At 41.5% G+C, this 17,978-nt stretch overlaps 3 protein-coding genes across 8 annotated transcripts in view; all 3 read right to left on the bottom strand.

The window, feature by feature from the left end:
- The window catches only part of LOC102194771 (latrophilin-1), a 26,749-nt gene extending 20,667 nt beyond the window's left edge, over positions 1 to 6,082 (bottom strand). For all 5 annotated transcript variants that reach the window (XM_005743668.1, XM_005743669.1, XM_005743671.2 and 2 more), the window contains exon 1: positions 5,363 to 6,082. The gene's annotated coding sequence lies outside the window, so the exon portion shown is untranslated. The remainder of the gene's footprint in view (positions 1 to 5,362) is intronic.
- A 565-nt stretch (positions 6,083 to 6,647) lies between these two features.
- nxnl1 (nucleoredoxin like 1) lies at positions 6,648 to 9,174 on the bottom strand. The gene is made up of 4 exons (XM_005743667.1): positions 8,970 to 9,174; positions 8,439 to 8,686; positions 8,104 to 8,193; positions 6,648 to 8,002 (listed from the first exon to the last, which is right to left on the bottom strand). The coding sequence occupies exons 2-4, from the start codon at positions 8,672 to 8,674 to the stop codon at positions 7,645 to 7,647; spliced, it is 684 nt and encodes a 227-aa protein (XP_005743724.1). The 5' UTR covers positions 8,675 to 8,686; positions 8,970 to 9,174; the 3' UTR covers positions 6,648 to 7,644.
- A 1,718-nt stretch (positions 9,175 to 10,892) lies between these two features.
- On the bottom strand, positions 10,893 to 14,456 carry LOC102193985 (nucleoredoxin-like protein 1). Of its 2 annotated transcripts, XM_005743666.1 has the most exons (4): positions 14,187 to 14,456; positions 12,135 to 12,405; positions 11,940 to 12,029; positions 10,893 to 11,815 (listed from the first exon to the last, which is right to left on the bottom strand). In XM_005743666.1, the coding sequence occupies exons 2-4, from the start codon at positions 12,368 to 12,370 to the stop codon at positions 11,446 to 11,448; spliced, it is 696 nt and encodes a 231-aa protein (XP_005743723.1). In that variant the 5' UTR covers positions 12,371 to 12,405; positions 14,187 to 14,456; the 3' UTR covers positions 10,893 to 11,445. The 2 variants fall into 2 exon arrangements, with proteins under 2 accessions (XP_005743723.1, XP_005743722.1); XM_005743665.2 differs by lacking the exon at positions 14,187 to 14,456 and having other exon boundaries at positions 12,135 to 14,172.
- Between the last annotated feature and the right edge of the window lie 3,522 nt (positions 14,457 to 17,978).

The following is a 17,978-nucleotide window of genomic DNA, read 5'->3' as shown; positions in this document are numbered from 1 at the left end:
CACACACACACACACACACACATAGATGCAGAGTAAGTAGAGCAAGGACACTGATGGCCCTTGACAAAGCCACACACCCGGTTCCCCCTGTTTGCACCACCATGCTTACTGCCTACAACCAAAATCCTGCCCCGGGGAAGCGGCCGGCCTACTTGAAGTGGCAGCTATCTCTAAGTGAGTGTATGAACATAATGCTTAGAGTGAAAAAAATTACACAGGCGCACACATTAACGTGCATGCTGTGAATACACCCAACCATTTACAAAGAATATACACAGAGAAAATTCGTTTGCATGTTTTGCTGGACGATTTCATGAAATAAAAATATTCTCAGTTCATCGTTTTACACACAGCTACACGGCAGTGTAGCTTTACAATGATAGCTGTTACAAGAATTTACGCGTGACATCTAAATTCTTGTAGTTTAGACGGTAATCACACAATTCTGCATCACACAGATCCTTAAGAATGTGAGTAGCCTGTTGTAGAAATAATGTAAAAATCAAGTTACGTACACTCACGTGCATTAGAGGCCATACAATCAACAGAGGGCGAGATAGAAAGAGAGACTAACCTCCCTCTCTTTGGTCACAGAGCAATCAGTGCCTGAGGGTAGATCACTATGAAGCACAAAGTGACAAAGCAGCCTTGTAGCACTATGCTCTTAATGGATGAATGAATGTGTGTTTGTATGTGTGTGATGGAGAGGAGAGACTAATTAAGAGGTGTGGGGGAGAGACATAGATTAGTCTTCCAACAGAAACCCTGAAAGGTTTATTGGCTGAAAGACTTTTTAATAACAAGAGTGGGAGAATTTTCTTGTCGCTATGGATAATATTTAAGAATCAAAACACACTACAGTGCCTTGTGCAACTGCCAGTTTCGGACCATTGACCTCTACATTTCCCAGAGGGCTGAGGCCTACATGCTGCAGTCAAAGCCACTTATGGGGTTTTAGAGCCTGTATGTTTGTCTGGTCGATGTCTGACTCCTGGGACTAGAGGTGTCGCATTCCCCTACATGTATGAGGGTACACAGAAAATATGGTAGTAACTAGCATATCAAGCCAAATTTTATATATATCTGGAATACTAGCAGGTATTAATTAATCCCACAGAAGGCCAAAAAGACTCCCTGGTGTCTCGTTCTGTGCCACATTTTTTAAGAGGTGCAGGCCGGGATCTCTTACAAAAGAAAGTTTTTGCACAAAAAGTAATTGGGTTTTCTCTCACTTAAAGAATTGAGTCTTTGCTAAAGACTGCAGGAAGACTGATTAAACATTGATAGGTTTCCTCACATATTTATCACAACTGTAATCCTGCCTTCAGCACACACTCCCTGAGCTAAAAGCACACCATGCATTTGTGCTCTTTAAGCATTTTCTCCGTATCAGAAACTCTCCAGAATTGTACGGGTTTGCTCATTAATCATTCTTTTGTTTTTACCTGATCAGTGCGAAGCATAATAGCTGAAATCTGTTACTGTCACATTTAAGATTATTGCCCAATCTGAATCTTTCTTAAAGCACATAATTTACTTAAGTCTGTCTTCAAATAATACTTTTATTTTTTTTAAAAAGGCATTACAACTGTATCTGCTTTCCATATGTGGACGTAAAAAAAAAAAAAAAACCTTCTTAATATGACAAAATCCAAAGGAATTGCCTGATTGGTTGATTTTAAAATTAGTCGAAGTTTATATATAGCCTCCCTGTAAAAAAACAAACAAATCCACTGTCCACGCCAGTAAGAGGTGGGCGGAAACCAATCTCAGACCAACAAGGCGTACAATAGGAGGCCTGTGCAGCATTCATGTCAAGTGGGTTGCACGGTGGAGGTGGAAAGATTCTTATGCCAATGAGTTGCAAGCTTTCATGACAGCTGTATGAGTGGATCGTGTTTTTTTTTTTTAAACTATGTATAAAATTGCATTGACAGTGTACAATTCTGTGCATTAAATACGGGTGGATGGCAGATTTTGGCTGCTTTGAGGAGTCCGTGTTCGTTTTTACAGGCACTTTTACTTTTGTCACGGTCCATGTGTCTGCCCAGTCAACCCAGTAAGGCCACATGTGTTTTTTGTTTTTGTTTTTGCTCTCTCTCTCTCTCTCTCTCCTGTGTTCACTCTGCCTGGGCGGAGCTCATTGCGGGCTCCCGCCCTTTGGCCCACGCACCTGGGAGCAATCACACACCTGCGGCCCATCATCCTGCTTTCCTGACTGCTAGTTAAGATGGCGGCTCAGTGTTTCTCGTCGCTGGACCGTTTTGCGACACATGTTGGTGTAGCCCCGGCTGACTAATATCTCGTGTCTTCATAGTGACTCCCTTGCGGTGGTTTTCTCTCGTCTTGTGTATGTAGATTCCTGGACTCGTCCCTTGAACCTCTTTGGATTTCAGAGCGCGAGTGTTTGGATGAGCGCAGTGGCGCGTGTTGGAGCGTGTTGAAGATTGGAGCGAGTGGGCGCACGAGCGAACGGAGTGTGGACCTACGAGCGTGTGTAGAGTGTTTTCCCTTCCTGCCCCGTGAACCCCTGGAGCCACGTTCATTCCCCTCGTATTTTATGTATAGCTCACCGGCTGTTGTTTGCTTCAGCTTCAGTCAGGGTTCCGTCAACGCTGACAACTTAAAGTATCGACGAACATAGTTTATAGCAGCATGTGATTTTTGTAATAGCAATTTAGATATCGGCTTGAACCGCAATGATAAGTCGATCATCAGAAAAATAACATATTTTTTTTCCAAAAAAATATCTAAATAATTATTTCAGGTTTTATCTTTCTGATGCTTTCCTTTGTTTTAACCCTGTGAAAATGTTGTGTTTTCGGAAGACCTACAGGCTCATGTTCAGCACATGTTAATATTTGTTTGGAAAACAGTTGTGCTGATGTTGCAAAGTCTTGGCACATCAGATCTCTTGACAGTTTGCAGAGGCCTGATATTAGATGATCTGTTAATGTTTCATGGCCAATAGTTTCTAGGAAAGCAGGGAGTTCCAGCCAGACACAACTGGCTCAGAATAATGTTCGCCTGCTCGAAAGAATTGAAAGTGACATCTGTGTTCATTTAGATCTTCTCAACATCTAATGAACATTTTATACTTTCTTCAAAGTCTTCTTTCTCAATTTAGGAAGTATTTCCCTGACACATAACAAGAAAATGTGCAGTGACTTTTTAGCACAGATTTGGATTTTTGCCATCACATTTCATATCTTTAAGTTTCTTATTTTAGGGGTTTTAACTTGCTGCATTAACTGAAAAAATAAATAAATTCCCGTCTGTCATATTTGATCTATTAACAGCTTTTCAAACCTTGTCAAATCTATCTGAAATTATATTGCATTATGTATCGATACAGCTGTACAGCAAACACACACACACTCACATATGTGAGTAACATACGTATATGTGTTCATAATTTAAAGTGTGTTTAAGTATGCAAGTGATCCTTTAAACTTAAGAAAATGTGGCATTGCTCCCAGTTGTATGTCAGCATAACCTGCTCCGATAATGTGAGCTGCTGGAAAATGTCATCAGAACAAACTCGCAGAGTAAAATACAGGATTGCGGTTTGGATTTTAAAATGTCACATGGCTTGGAAAAGGCCTTTACGCCACTAGATCATCAACTGAAGTACGAGAGAACAGAGCAGTCTGGACAGAAGGGAGGGAAAAAGGGTTTATTAATAAAATATTTTAGCGAAATAGCAATATTAGGTACAGTGATATGGCAAAAATTTGTCTCCTCGCAGAGATTTTGTCAGACCGTGTACATTAAAATCACTTGACTAAGCAAAAGCATACGCACATATCTGCATGTCAGCTTTACAGATTATGTACGATTTCTTTTTCGTGTTTAAACATAACCCCTGGAAAAAATTAGCATAGTTAAATACGTCTCATTATTTGTTCCACAGTCTGACTTGGAACTGTAACAGAATATTAATTAGCTGCTCTTTTGACATTGGTAAATTTAAATGATTTTTACACGCCAAAGTGTCTGCCCCTTATCTTTGTCATATAAAAATCCAAGCAGATGTCTGTTCTCATATCATGATATTGATATTACACTGATATATCCGCCCACAGCTCTGCACGGGCTTGCATAAAATGCTCACAGCACAAACGGGGAGACTGACTCAGTGTGTCTGACTGATTCAAGGAGACGTGAGAGGAACCTGTTCGAGGTGGTCCGAACAGAAAGAGACAAATATGGTGCATTTTACAAGTCAAATGACAGAAAACCCATCCAACTTGTGTGTGCGCATGTATGTGTGTGTCTGAGTGGTTTAAGCAAATCACTGTGTCCTTTCTTTTTACTCCACAGTAGTTGATGTAAATGATGCCTACATGGAAACAAACCTCATTACCTTTGTTTTCTCTTTCTCATCCAACACACAGTGCGGACGCACACACACACACACACACACACAAACAGAAAGGAGTCACCGCTCTAAAATCTGGGTTCACAGATAGTTCTCTATATTAATGAGCTCTTTTTCAATGTTTTTGTATCTATAATTAATAGGACACAAACGATGTCTTTGCACACCCTTGGCTACAAATGAATCAGGGATTGAGTCTGACAGTAGAGCAGGAGTCCTGTCACCCACTGAGCTCTTCCTCCATCTATTCCCTTAGCCTTTCTCCCCTTTCATTCACCTCCTTTGTCCTCTGCATCTCTCTATCGCTCCGTCTCTCTTTCTCACAGTCACTCCAGTCTCTCCGCCTGGCCTCCTCCACTGACCCAGTCCTCTCTTTCCCTCTCTGAAATATTGATAGTGGACTCTCACTCACTCGCTCTGCTACCTCTCTTCATCTCTTTCTCTTTTCTCCTCATGTTCCCATCTGTGGTGAATCAGCAAACCAAACCCGCATTAAAACCCCTTTTGTGTGTATGTGTGTGTGTGCGTGTGTTTTACATCACTGCTCACTGCAGCACACATGACGCTGCAACCAAAGGTGTGTGTTAATGAACACAAATCACACCACCCATGACAGACCCCTCTGGCGTTCCAGTCTGGGACACCCTATCACAACACTTTTTCCCCTCTCTGATCTCCAAAGACGGGTAATCACGTGCCTATGAATATTTCACAACACTCATGGCTACTACTGACCAAGCTTTAATGGCAGCCAGCGTTAAAAACCCCAGCACAGCAGCGCATGGGATCCATGTCCACTCAGTGATCAAATGGCCCTTGGCAGCAGCAGAAGCAGAAGCAATGCCAATGAAAGAAGCGGGGCACCTGTGCTGTCCTCTGGGGCATTGATCATATATGTGCGATTGTGCGTGTGAACGAAAGAGAGAGAGAGAGAGAGAGGAGGGGCGGAGTGCATCCTCATAGCCTATATCCATATCTTACCGTCAATCCTCCGGTTTCCCTCGTCCTCCTCCTCCTCCTCGCTCACTGCGTCTCCCGCATCCCGTCTCTCCGCGCCCTCACCCACAGTACTCTCCTCCCTTTCTCCCGCTCCGCTGCGCCCGATGCATTAAAAAAAATTTTATACTCAATGGGGAATTAGTGGAGGGCGAGACCTGCTGGGCTATACGACAGTCATTAGCGTGATTTGTCCAGCAACAACTGGGCGTCCTCCGCCTGTGATCGGTGCGAGAGGCAGGGTTTTGCTCTGCTGGACCTCACACCCTCCCTCCGTCCTGTAGAGGCTCGATGTCTTCCCGCTGTGCTGTGTGACTGTGCGTCACGTTGGTATCATAATTCCCACGGGTTTCATGCCCAGAAATGATGCGGGCTATAGGCCTTATAGCCCCGATGGATGAAGGGAGGGAAATAAACGGGAACACACGAAAACAATAATTAGGCGCAAATTAACGCACAAACCTCGACCGCTCTGAGCCCCTCCGTCGATTTCTACGGCTCGCCGAGCTCAGCTGTCGTTTGTCATTGTTGATCGTACGCCTCCGATGCCGTTCATTAGGTACATCCTTGCATTTAATGGAAAATAACGTCGACGTGATAACAGCCGCTTTGCATATCCTTGAAGAATCGTGATGGGGTGCAGCGGCACATCAGGACGGATATGGAGAAATGTCAGGCTTTAAAAAAATAGGGGGGGGGGGGAAGCAAGAATCGCGTTATAAAATAATACTGGGGTTAAAGGGGGGAAGGAAAAGACAACAGCTGGACGGTCAGGAAAGATACAGTTTCCCGTTCCTGGCCTCGCCTTGCATCCGTCCGTCTCTCTTCTTCTCTCTCTCCATCCGCTGGTCCGCTTGTTGCGCGTTCTGCAATCGAGAGCGCGCAACGCGTCTGCGCTTCTGCGTGTGTGCACGTTTGTTTATGCGTGCGCGTGTGTACTTGTGCAGAGAGAGTGGCGGGGTTGGGGGGGCTTCGGCTATATTGTCAAGGTTTGTCTGAGTGAGCAAAGCTGCTGTGTAGGCAAAAGCAACGGAATATGAAACACACAGCGGCTTGTGTTTATTCAGGCATCTGTCTCCTTTTACAGGTCCGACCAGCTCCGATGTAAGTTTAGCATTTACAGTTCTGTGACCACATCATGGTGAAAGGGGAGATGAGCTGTTTGTTAGCTACCCTGTGCTGCACAGTGCACAGACATTTGTGCAGCACTGCTAGAAAATATGACCTATTTGTCAATCTGGCTGTAATGTTAGAGCTTTGTTATAAATCATCATTTCTCTGCCTTTTCTAAAGCACATCAATCCATAGCAATCAAACCTGATGACACCTGATGATACTCTGGCTTCCTTCTCTGTCTCTGAGATGCATTTCAACCCCAGTGCTGCAGCTGTGATTACTGTGATTACTGTCATTCTGCCTTAGCTTTTTGTACTTGTATTTTAGAAGTACTGGCAGCATGTAGTTAAGGCATGGGTCACTTAGAGGATATAGAGGAAGGAAGAAAATGTCACAAAGAGAAGGAACTGTTGCAAAGGAAGATCTTGCCTGATCAATCGAAAGCTTCATCAGATTAGCCTGCATGCACAAGGAAGTGTGCAAAGCCTGGATGTGGTCTTCATTATGTGAGAAGATGATTTACAGTCAAAGTAGCTCAATGATAGTGTAGTAAAGCCAGTTTCTCCATGATTTCACTTGACTCCTGTTGAATAGCTCTGATTGCTGCTTGTGTAGTCTGTAAAGTGCAGCTAGACTTCACAAACACTCAAAGCAAAACAGTCACTAACAAAATTATTTTAATGGCGCTGAATAATTCATTGATTTCAGATTATGCATGGTGTGTTTTGATTGGACGCACAAATTATCATTTTAAAAAAAGTGCATTACAGAGCCGTGTTGTTGAGAATGGAGAAATGGTTATAATCATCTCCAGTGTGTAATAAAACAAGCCGTAATGGCAAGACTTGGCTCAGACCAAACCTTGTCTCGACTGTATACTTGGCAGCATTCAGAGACATCAAATACAGCCAAATCAAAGCAGCTGTGAGTGTTCCTGCAGATAGTGTTATATTTCTTTTTGTTGTTTGCTGCCCACATACTGTACACTGGAGCTGTTGTAGGACCACGATCTTTGTACCACTGAAGCAAAGCCAGTCACAATAAGGTCAGCTTCACATTTCTACTGAAATATCTGCGATATTTTTTGCTGTGAAGGACAGCAGCAAGTTTTAGGCAAATCAGCAGTGTTTTTCTCCCGTTCTTGCTCTCCATCACCATGGTGATCCCCCTCCTTCCTTGTCGCCCGCTCCTCCATCCGCCTCCACACCTTCATCTCCACCTCCACCCCACCCCTTTCGCTTTTTCTTCTTCTTTTTCTTCTTTTCATCTTCCACCTTATACTTCAGTCTTCTCACAGGGTCGCTGAAGCTGCGCATGGACTTCTCCTCAAAGTCCTCTTTGTTCATGAAGTTCCTGTCAATGAGCTCTGCTGCCTCCTGCCAGTTGTGGTAGCAGTCTGTTCCAAGGCGGAGTATCTCATCCACGGCGTTAGGGATGAGGATGGAGCAGTTGGGACGCAGCACCAACACTGTGGGCACCTCCTCCACGTTAAACATAGCCTCCAGCTCCCTGCGGAAACACACACACACACTAGCATAGAGCTAATGGATTTACATTACCATCACCCACTAGCAGGTTATATACACTTCTAACTGGCTAATCTCACACACCTCCTGTAGGGGTCCTCATAGGCCAGGAACAGGCACCTTTTGGGGAGCTCTTTGAGGAAACCTTCTTGCTCTTCCTCTGACTGGTCCAAACTAGAGAGTGAAAGGGATATACTCCAGTAAAAATTACTCCCAATGTCATTTTTCTTGCGGTTCTTATTTCTTAAAGGAAATTCATACATGCATTACGCAAGTGCACATACGTGCATGCAGTTTAATTTTTACATTCGAGCTAGAGACAAGGTTAGTTTAATAAAGTAACAGAGGAGAAAATCTTTTCCAGTGTTAGACGCTACAGTTCTAATAAACACCTATATGTGTGCCTCTGTGTGTTTTACCTAATGTACAGGAGAACCAGCTGAGCAGCACGATCCACGTAGAACTCATCTGTCAACTGTTTGTAGAAGTCAGAGAGCGTGGGCGCAAACTGCCTGCAGGTCTCACACGTAGCAGAAGCAAAGAAGAGCATCAGGATTCGGTTCTGCAGGCGCATGATGATCTCACGCTCTGTGTCCAGCTCATCTTGGTCCTTGTTGTTCTTTAACAGGACCCGGTCAATGAATAAGTCCACCATGATGAAGGGGTGCTACAAAGGGAAAAGCAAAGCTACTAATACGCTTTGGATTAATCAAGAAAGAGTAGGCACACCGCTAATCATGATAGCTCAAACCATGTAGCATAACACACATTAGAATATTAAAGGCTTCACAATAGCAGTAAAAAGTCTTGACATTTGGAAATATTTATCTGGGCGATTTTAATGGCTTTGCCTTGTGTTTCACTGTATGTTTCTACTCTCCCAAATCGATTACAGTAATCATATATAATCTCGCTTGCTGTTAAATCGGATAATCCTCACAGTTGCTTACCTCTAACAAATATTATCTCTCCTTGAGGCAGCAAATCCAAAAAGAAAATAGCCTTCAAAATCTAGCCTTATATTTCTTTTCACCTCTTCCTTTATCACACTAGAATCACTTCCCAGTCTGCCAGTTCGTATCGCATTCCCTCATTCGCCTTCACCTTGGTGGCAGTAGCTGCTCACTACCTCTTCTTTTGTGTCCCTGCTCTCCACCTCCCCTCATATGTCTGGGAGGGAGGGATTGAAAGACAAGGTGACAGAGGGACAAGGAACATGAAGTGCTCGCACTGATGGTGTGTGTATGTGAAAGCAGTGACTGAACAATCAAGTCTGTCTGAATAAAGAGCGAAGAAATTACAGAATGAGAGACATGCTTAAAAGAAGAAAAAGAACCTTAATGAAGTGAGCCACTGTGAGACCTTTAATATTCAGTAATTAATGGAATAGCAGAGCCGCAGGGAATATGTGCGTAGTGATAGTTTGATTTGCTCTACTGGGAACACTACAATATGGCCATGAAAGCACAGCAGTGATACAGACACTGTTTATATTAAAAGAATAGAGAATTTAATGATTTTGGAGAGCATACAATTCACATTTAACTATGCAATAACAAAGTGCAAACTCTGAGGAGACGTAGTTAATAAAGAATAGTAAAGACAAATAACAGTGTTATGAAAGTAAATAACACACTGACAAGACATTAATTTCAGTTACAAAACAAGCAGGCGCCAGCACCTAAATGTAGCCAAAAAATGCAATTACATGTATATTTTTAGGGTTTTTTTGCCCAAATATTAGTCAAAAAAACAGTGTGGTTGAAAATAGTTGCCTGTTTACATATCCAGCAGATATCAGTCTCTGTATCTGATTAATTTAAGCCTGTTACCTGTTTTTAGCATTCACTTTTGTCTCCCCTCCCCAGTGAGAAAATATTATATCTTGACTGTTAGCTGCAGAAAGCTGGACTTTTTTCACCAGCTAATTTTTCGTCTTGTTTCTTTATCGTGCTGAGCAGCACACGTACATTCCACTGATTATTAGCTCAGAAAACAGCTGCCTGATGCTGCTGGAAATGGAGCTGATATGTCTTGAATTACTTTGCCAGAAGAATTATATTGTCAGTAGAAAGGGTAAAGAAGAGGGAAGAAAGTCTGTAGAGTTGCACAGCTGGAATAGCCAGTATACACGTGAGTCCTCTCTTGCTATACACAGTAATTTGATCCTAAGTCAATAAGAAGGTATTGATTTGTAGAGCTTTAGATTGGAATCCTGGGGATCGATACTCACACATTTAGTCAGGATTGGTTTGTACATGTTTGTATTTTCTGAATAAAAACAGTGGCATCTCTTGTGGTAGTGAATATCACCAACTGAATAGTAGCAACAAAATATAAAGAAAATAAAAAACACCATCAGCATATACAGTAGGTATCCACAACAACAGATGAGCAGTAATAGTAGATGTTAGTTTCAAACAGTCTGCTTTATAGCCTACATCTGCTCTCTGCTTGTTTTGGGGGTTTTTAAGAAAAGGAAATTTGTTTTCATCTTATGCAACATTAAAGTGAGTCTCAAAATGGTTAATAAAAAGAAGCGCAACAGATTATTCTTGTTCTAGGAAATGAAGGCTATTCCACTCAGGAAATTAACAAAAAAACAAAACAAAACTGTATTGTTCCCTACAATGGCGTGCACCAACCTAACCCTACAAAGAAGATCCCAAGCTGGTTCTAACTTGATTAGAAAGAGAAGCTGGAAGCCAGAGTGCAAAACTGCAAGACAACAACTGCATCAGAGTCTTTGGCTTGAGAAAAAACACCTCACAGAGCCAGATTGTGCTGGTTTGTAAAACGATTAGTGCACACAGTATGAAAATCTATCTATCTATCTATCTATCTATCTATCTATCTATCTATCTATCTATCTATCTATCTATCTATCTATCTATCTATCTATCTATCTATCTATATATATATGGCACACCAAGAAAAACTGGTAAAATAAACTTAAACTCAAAAACAAAGACTGATGGTTGTTGAAAAAACAGTTCCCGGTTATTATTCATCCATCCATCCATCTTCTCACTGGTATCCAAATTCAGGGTCATGAGGGGGCTGTAGCCAGTCCCAGCTATAACAGGGTACACCCTGGACAGGTCAGCAATTTATTGCACAGCTAACGCATAGAGACAGGCAACCATCCACACTCACAGGGAATTTAGATTCACAAATTAACCTAAACCCACTCATGTCTTTGGAGTGTGGGAGAAAGCCAGACCACCCAAACACAGAGAGAGCATGCAAGCTCTACATAAATTCATAATCATAAATTCCTGATTATGAATTAAAGCAGTTAATCTTGATAACATTTCTGATAAATTTTCTGGAACAGCAGATAAAAATTTCTTTCTAAAACAAAAATATTTCTCCTAAATGTCTGAGCGATAACATACAGAATATATTATACGATATATGTTTTCCTCATCTTATCCTCCAGGTATTGTTATCTCCCTCATTTCTCTTGGTATCCCATGCTCCATCTTTCTCCTCTTCATTTCCATCTTTTCCCTTCCCCCATAACTTCCACCATCTCTTTTTGCGTTTGTCGTCCTCTGTCTTGTACTTGAGCCTCCTCACAGGGTCAGTGGCACTGCGCAAGTTAAGGTTGTCAAACTCCTCGTTGAGCATGAAGCTCCTTTCAACAAGCTCGGCCGATTCCTGCCAGTTTTGGAAACAGTCACAGCCGAAACGACAGATGTCCCGCACAGCGTTTGGAGAGAGGACAGAGCCGTCGGGACGCAGGACCACTATTGTTGGTACATCCTTCACTTTAAACATGGTCTGCAGTTCCCTGAAAAACGGAAATAGACTGGCATGAAAATATACTCTAATTTTGTACAAAGAGTGATGTGGTCCTCCAGACTTGGTGCACTGACAAACAGCTTAAATATATGCACATATATTTAAACACTCACTTCCTGTACGGGTCCTCAAAGGCCAGAAACAGAACCTTTTTGTGCAGCTCTTTGAGGAAATTTTCCTGTTTCTCCTCTGATTGGTCCAAACTAGAGAGAGAGAAATCTGGAAATCTCAAAACTGATCAAATAGATATATTTATGTAACTGCATATGTATAAGACGGATATATAGATTAAAAAAAGATGTGGGAACCTGATGTAGATGAGTGCGAGCAGTTTCGGGTATTCGATGTATGCTGGATCTTTCAGTCTCTTAAAGAAGTCGTTCAGAACAGGCACAAACTCCAGGCACTTTTCACATTCAGCAGATGCAAAGAACAGCATGACGATGCGATTTTCGAGAATCCCCGTGATCTCACGCTCAGTGTTGAGTTCGTCTTGGTCCCAGTTGTTCTCGATGAGAACTCGGTTTAGGAAAAGGTCAACCATGATGAAAGACAGGAATGTAAAAGGATAAAGGCCCTCTGCGGAAACAAGGAGGGTTAGATGAAGTTTTATGTACATACGTTCAACAATATACATGTGTGGTGCCTTGTACAGCACAGTCCTGAAATAATGACTTTTTTTTTTCTGTCTGTTGCATCCATAAATGTTTCATTTTGCAAACTGTGATTGAGGCTGACATTAGTGTAAAACCCTGAGACCCTGTGTAGTCACAGGGCATTGAATTTCAGGTTTTCAGTACTTCACTCTGCTCAATAAAGTGTTTTATACTTTGTAGACGTCACTGTTTTGTGCAGTAAAATGAACCCATTGTCCACACTTGAGGACACACTTTTCATAGGTAATGTTTTGTTTTTAGACCTGTCAGGTCCGACTGATCCCAAATAGCTACGAGAAATAGAAAATCCATCCAAAACAAGAGCTGAGGTCTCAGGATGTTAAATCTGAAATATTTTAGTGTCTTGTGAATTTCAACAAATATGCACGACAAAATAAGCAAGAATCAAGTTTGGAGTGTCTGTGACATTTTGGGTGCACTTACAGGTGAATCCGGAGCATTGCTACTGCCCACGCAAAACAAAAAACAGTCAAAACAAGTTTGACAGATTATTTGTGCTCATGTTGGATTCCATCAGCATCAAAGAATAATTAGGAACATCTGCTTCAGGGCCTTTAAAGCTTAAAAAATGCTAGAACCATTTTTCAAAATGTCACTGCTTTGGTGTTTTAGAGGTACAATCTGTAGACAGTGCTTACATCTATCCTGAACAAATTACTTTTGTTTACACAAAAAGTTTTTTGATTTTTTTTTTTTCGAGGGGGGGAATTTCAAACAAAGCATGAGCTGAGTCACTATTGCATCCTACTGTGACTGAACAGCAAATGGTAATTTACATGAAAATAATGAATGATTACCCCACACTGGTGTATAAAAAATTGATCCAGAGGGACCGATACCACATTTTGTTCTTAATCGTGACGATTTAGCGGAAGGGAAGCAGCAGTTCCAATTATTTTGTCAAAAATTATTTCAGTTTGGCCAGTTATTAGGATGCCACCATTACAAACCAGCAGGCCAGGTCCCTAAATTGGGAGTAATTGTTTGATAAATGCTGGTTCCTTTTAAAGGAGCAAATTTTACGATTTATAAAAAAATTTTTAAAAAGGAAACTTCCTGTTGTCCCATTGAAACACGGTAATTTGACAAACTGACAATACAACAGCCCAGCTAGAACGAGTTAGTCAGTATGAATAAAGCTTTTATGAAATGGTGTTTTCCAAGAGCCAACTTATGGTTCAGAACAAACAAAAAAAAGACCCATAAGAGATAAATTTCAGATATAGAAATACAGTTCAGGCCAAAAAGCTAAGAAATATGCTTTATCTGTCTTGCCCAGCCTGTATTTCTGTTGCAGAAGTTGCTGCTGGCTGTGAATTGACAGCGATAACCTCACAAATTAGATTTGGCTCTGTGGCTTTGAGCTGTGCCAGATCTATTTGAGACTACCATTCTGCACTGAAACGTCCGAGGCTAATGTAGGAGAAATACATCTGAAATTGAGCAGCACTGGATCTTACCTGGAAAAAAAAGAGGATTTACTGTAAGGCTTAGAAAGGTCAAAACTTAAATCTTACATTTGGAAAAGTTATTTCACAATAATCTGCTTCACTTTTCGAAGCTGATCAATAGCTCCTGATATACACTAGCAAGACTGCCGTGTCTTGTTAGAAGCTAATTTAATAGGCCATCAATCTTTGTACGTGCAGTGGCAGCTAAATATACACAAGTAATTTACCTCACCTTGAAACTCCTCGGCTCTCACAAAAAAAAAAAAAACATAGAGGGAATCCAGATTTTCTCCTGTCTTTCAAGACATTATATTATTTCATATGCCTTTTCCCCCCTCTTCCTTTAAATCCTGTGAAGCTTGTTATTTTAGTGGCACCTTTCACTGTGTCTTCACCCCTTTCTCTGTAATTTGTTCACCCTGCACTCTGTGGTCCTCGAAGGGAGATTACAGATAGCTGGAGGTGTGGCAGTGCTGTAATTGAGGGGCAGAGGATGTGTGTGTATGTGAGTGTGCCCTAAAACACCAGCTAAACACTAGAAATCTTATTACTTAAAGACAAGAAGGGAGCGAGTAAAGGAGGGATGGAAAAAGAAGACAAATTGGATTGCAAAGGTAGGATGGGCTTGTTTCAATCCTCCCTTTGCAGCTTAATTTGCTGGCTCGAGTCTGATATCACCCATTAAGCCATCAAAGCATAATACTGATTCTTTTGTATCCTGTTTTTAAGGCTGATTTAACAGGCAGGGTGCAGAATTAACTGAGAGAGTGAATAGTTTTGAGCCTGGTTCCGGTGAACTCCAAGCTGTGCTGTAGGAAAGTGCTTAGCGAGCTGCAGAGGCACTTGCAGAAAGTACCCGGGTTAATCTCAGGGAGAGGGTTGAGGTAAATATAGAGAGAGAGGGAGAGAGCCCTAATAGGATTAGTCTGAGTCACACAGACATGCGTCACTGCACATGAATGCACAAAAACACGCACACATGCATACGCTCCTTTGAATAATACATGCTTTGGATATGTGACCAAATGCACACAACACATGGTGAAGCTTTTTTTTTTTTTTTAGGTGAGCCTAGAAGCATGGCTGTACTGTACAGGTGTCGATGTAAGTCAGTTATGCTTCTCTTATCATGAACTGTAATGTTTGAGTGCAAGAGATCTCAGACCGATCTCAGACATGTGGTGAAAGCATCATCTAAGAAATTAGTATACCTGAGGTTATCCATGAAGTGGGTCTGGCAGTTGGTGGAAATGGCCCTCTGGCAGTGTGTTTGAGTGTGATTGCAAGTGATATCAAAGTGGATGTACACTGTTACAGTGGTGGATGCTGATTTTTAGCCAAACATTCAAGTAAAGAGGTGAGGATATGTTGAGGTAATCTATGTGAGTCAAAAGCTCAGACTTCAGAATGCTCCAAGCACTCATATTACAACAAATCGTTCCTAAAATTGGCTCCATTTGATGTAAACAAGGGGGTATAACCCTAATATGGTCACAGCAGCTACAGCTCCCACCACCTGTTCAAGTCTTTTGATTGTGAGGGGGCCAATCAAACAAATATTTGCTTAAAAGAAATAATGGATGAACTGATGTGCTACACCAAAGCCTACTGTAACATAAACATGGATTATTGTGAACTGTTAATCATGCAAAGCTACTCTCGCAGAGGTCAAGACTAAAAATGTCTCCCATGAGTATAATTTCTTTAACTAATTAAATGTTTTTGTTCTAATCCAACAACAAACTCTTGATCTCAGATGCAAATATCATGAAACTGTAGGGCAGTCGGTGTAGAACGAGCACGCTTCACTGGTCAGCAATGAGTAAGCCATAATGAGTATAAACACAATGAATGGGGAGAGGTAATGGTGGCTTGCTGTAACCAGAGCTTAGCATTATGTAGTTACAGGGCAGGCAAACACCAGTGGGCACTAATTAAATAACATTCATGTCTGTGCTTAAATAAAACTGTAGTGTGCCAATAAAGGAGGCAAAACAGATACTTTGATATTTTAGCCACTGCAGCTTTAACCACAGCCGGCAGCGTGTCAGTGCTTCCATGTACATTTAACTGAGCTTTGAGGTGCTGATGCTCTAGCGTTTCCCTGTTTCAGCCTAACTTAAATCCAGTGGAGAAAAAATGTCAACCAACCAATCCTTTCATATCAAAGGCGTTAGTCATCCTTTGGTAAAAACAAAGCAAAAAAGACACACTTTGAAAACACAGAGAACAGACAAGACTTTAGAGGTATTACAAAAAAATCTATATTCATTTGTTTTAACAAACAAAAATACAACCAAAGCTGCAAGTCTGGGTTAAAACTACAATATGAGCTGCGAACTAAGGAAATACAAAAATCAATCCTGCTGTTATTCAAGTGTGAACAAATCCTTTGGTAACAGGTAAAACAGATACATTCATCAGTTACAAATAAGTAAGCCTAAAATTAATCTCCCAAAACATAACATGTAGTAAATAACAATGGCTGCTTGGGCCTAAATTAAAGATCAAGGTATTAAGAGTCAGAAAAGGCGAACAGAGGTGATTCCCAGCAACAGACTGAATATGAAAGATGGTAAATGGTAAATGGCCTGTATTTATATAGCGCTTTTCTAGTCCCTAAGGACCCCAAAGCGCTTTACACAACCTGTCATTCACCCATTCACACACTGGTGATGGCAAGCTACATTGTAGCCACAGCCACCCTGGGGCGCACTGACAGAGGCGAGGCTGCCGGACACTGGCGCCACCGGGCCCTCTGACCACCACCAGTAGGCAAGGGGTGAAGTGTCTTGCCCAAGGACACAACGACCGAGACTGTCCAAGCCGGGGCTCGAACCGGCAACCTTCCGATTACAAGGCGAAAGATGAACGTAGCCTCATGGTTTGAAAAGGGAAACCAGTGAGAATGATCTTAAACTGACATTTTTTCCACCCAATGGCCAGCAGAGAGCTACTCGTTCTTCTACTTCTCACTGGTGTCAATCAGAGTTTGATTTCTTATGATTTTCATTATGTAATTATTGTTAATTTTAGAGTAATTCAGACAATAAAGGATGAAAACCGTAAAAAAACCAAGCTGAAGCATTCAAAATGCTCTTCTGATGTCACAGTGGCCCACACCATCTTCCCTATTCAGTCTATGTTCCCAACATGGATTGATCACAATACAAATACGAAGTTTCACAACATGAATTTACAGGAAATTTATATATATCGATATCATCGATATTTATCAATATGTTAATATGTTTTTTCTTATTTTTTAGATTTGCTGGTTTATTTTAGTCCTTCTAAACTCCAAAAGCTGTTAAACTGAAACTAATGAATGACCAAAAGTGTCTTGGTGGAACGGATCCATCCAGTGAAGAGGGATAAGTGGTAGGGCTGCACGATTTTGCATAAAATGAGAATCACGATTTTTTTTTTGCTTAGAATTGAGATCACGATTCTCTCACGATTCTCTTTTCCAGTATAAATATTTATTGCACTTATTAACTGCACATCAACTTTGTAACAGTTGAGACTGAACATAAAAACAATAAATAAACATAAAAACAACAAATGTCTCACGTTTTGTGGTTGCCGCAAAATGTTGTACTGCTTGAAATTCCGTCTCCACCGTTGCTCGACACTGCGTGTATAGAGCAGGTAGTGCAACAATAGAAAAATAGTTGCGGGACGGCACTGTGTAGCGTTTGTCTAGGGTGTTGATCATTTTCCTAAATCCCTCGTTTTGCACAGTGTTGATGGGAGCCATATCTTTGGTCAGGTGATAAGTGATAGCCTCCGTAATTTCTTTGTGCCTGCGGGAGTTCGACGGGTATAGGGAAACGCTGTATAAGGTTCCCGTTATTGATGTTTGGGTGGTTGACCAGGACGGATTTTCTCCTGTCACTTTCTCGTCATCCCTGACGTGCTCTCCGTTGTTTTTTCCCTGCTAATTTTAGCATCACACGGCACAGCTTCTGTATCACGTGGTATAAGGCTCCGCCCTTGTCATTTGTTGAGCAGGAAGAGTGAG

Source organism: Pundamilia nyererei, unplaced genomic scaffold, assembly GCF_000239375.1.
Source record: "Pundamilia nyererei isolate P.nyererei 1_Seehausen unplaced genomic scaffold, PunNye1.0 scaffold00134, whole genome shotgun sequence".
NCBI lineage: Eukaryota > Metazoa > Chordata > Actinopteri > Cichliformes > Cichlidae > Pundamilia > Pundamilia nyererei.
Note: the sequence above shows the minus strand (reverse complement) of the source record. Positions and strands in the feature narration are given on the sequence as shown.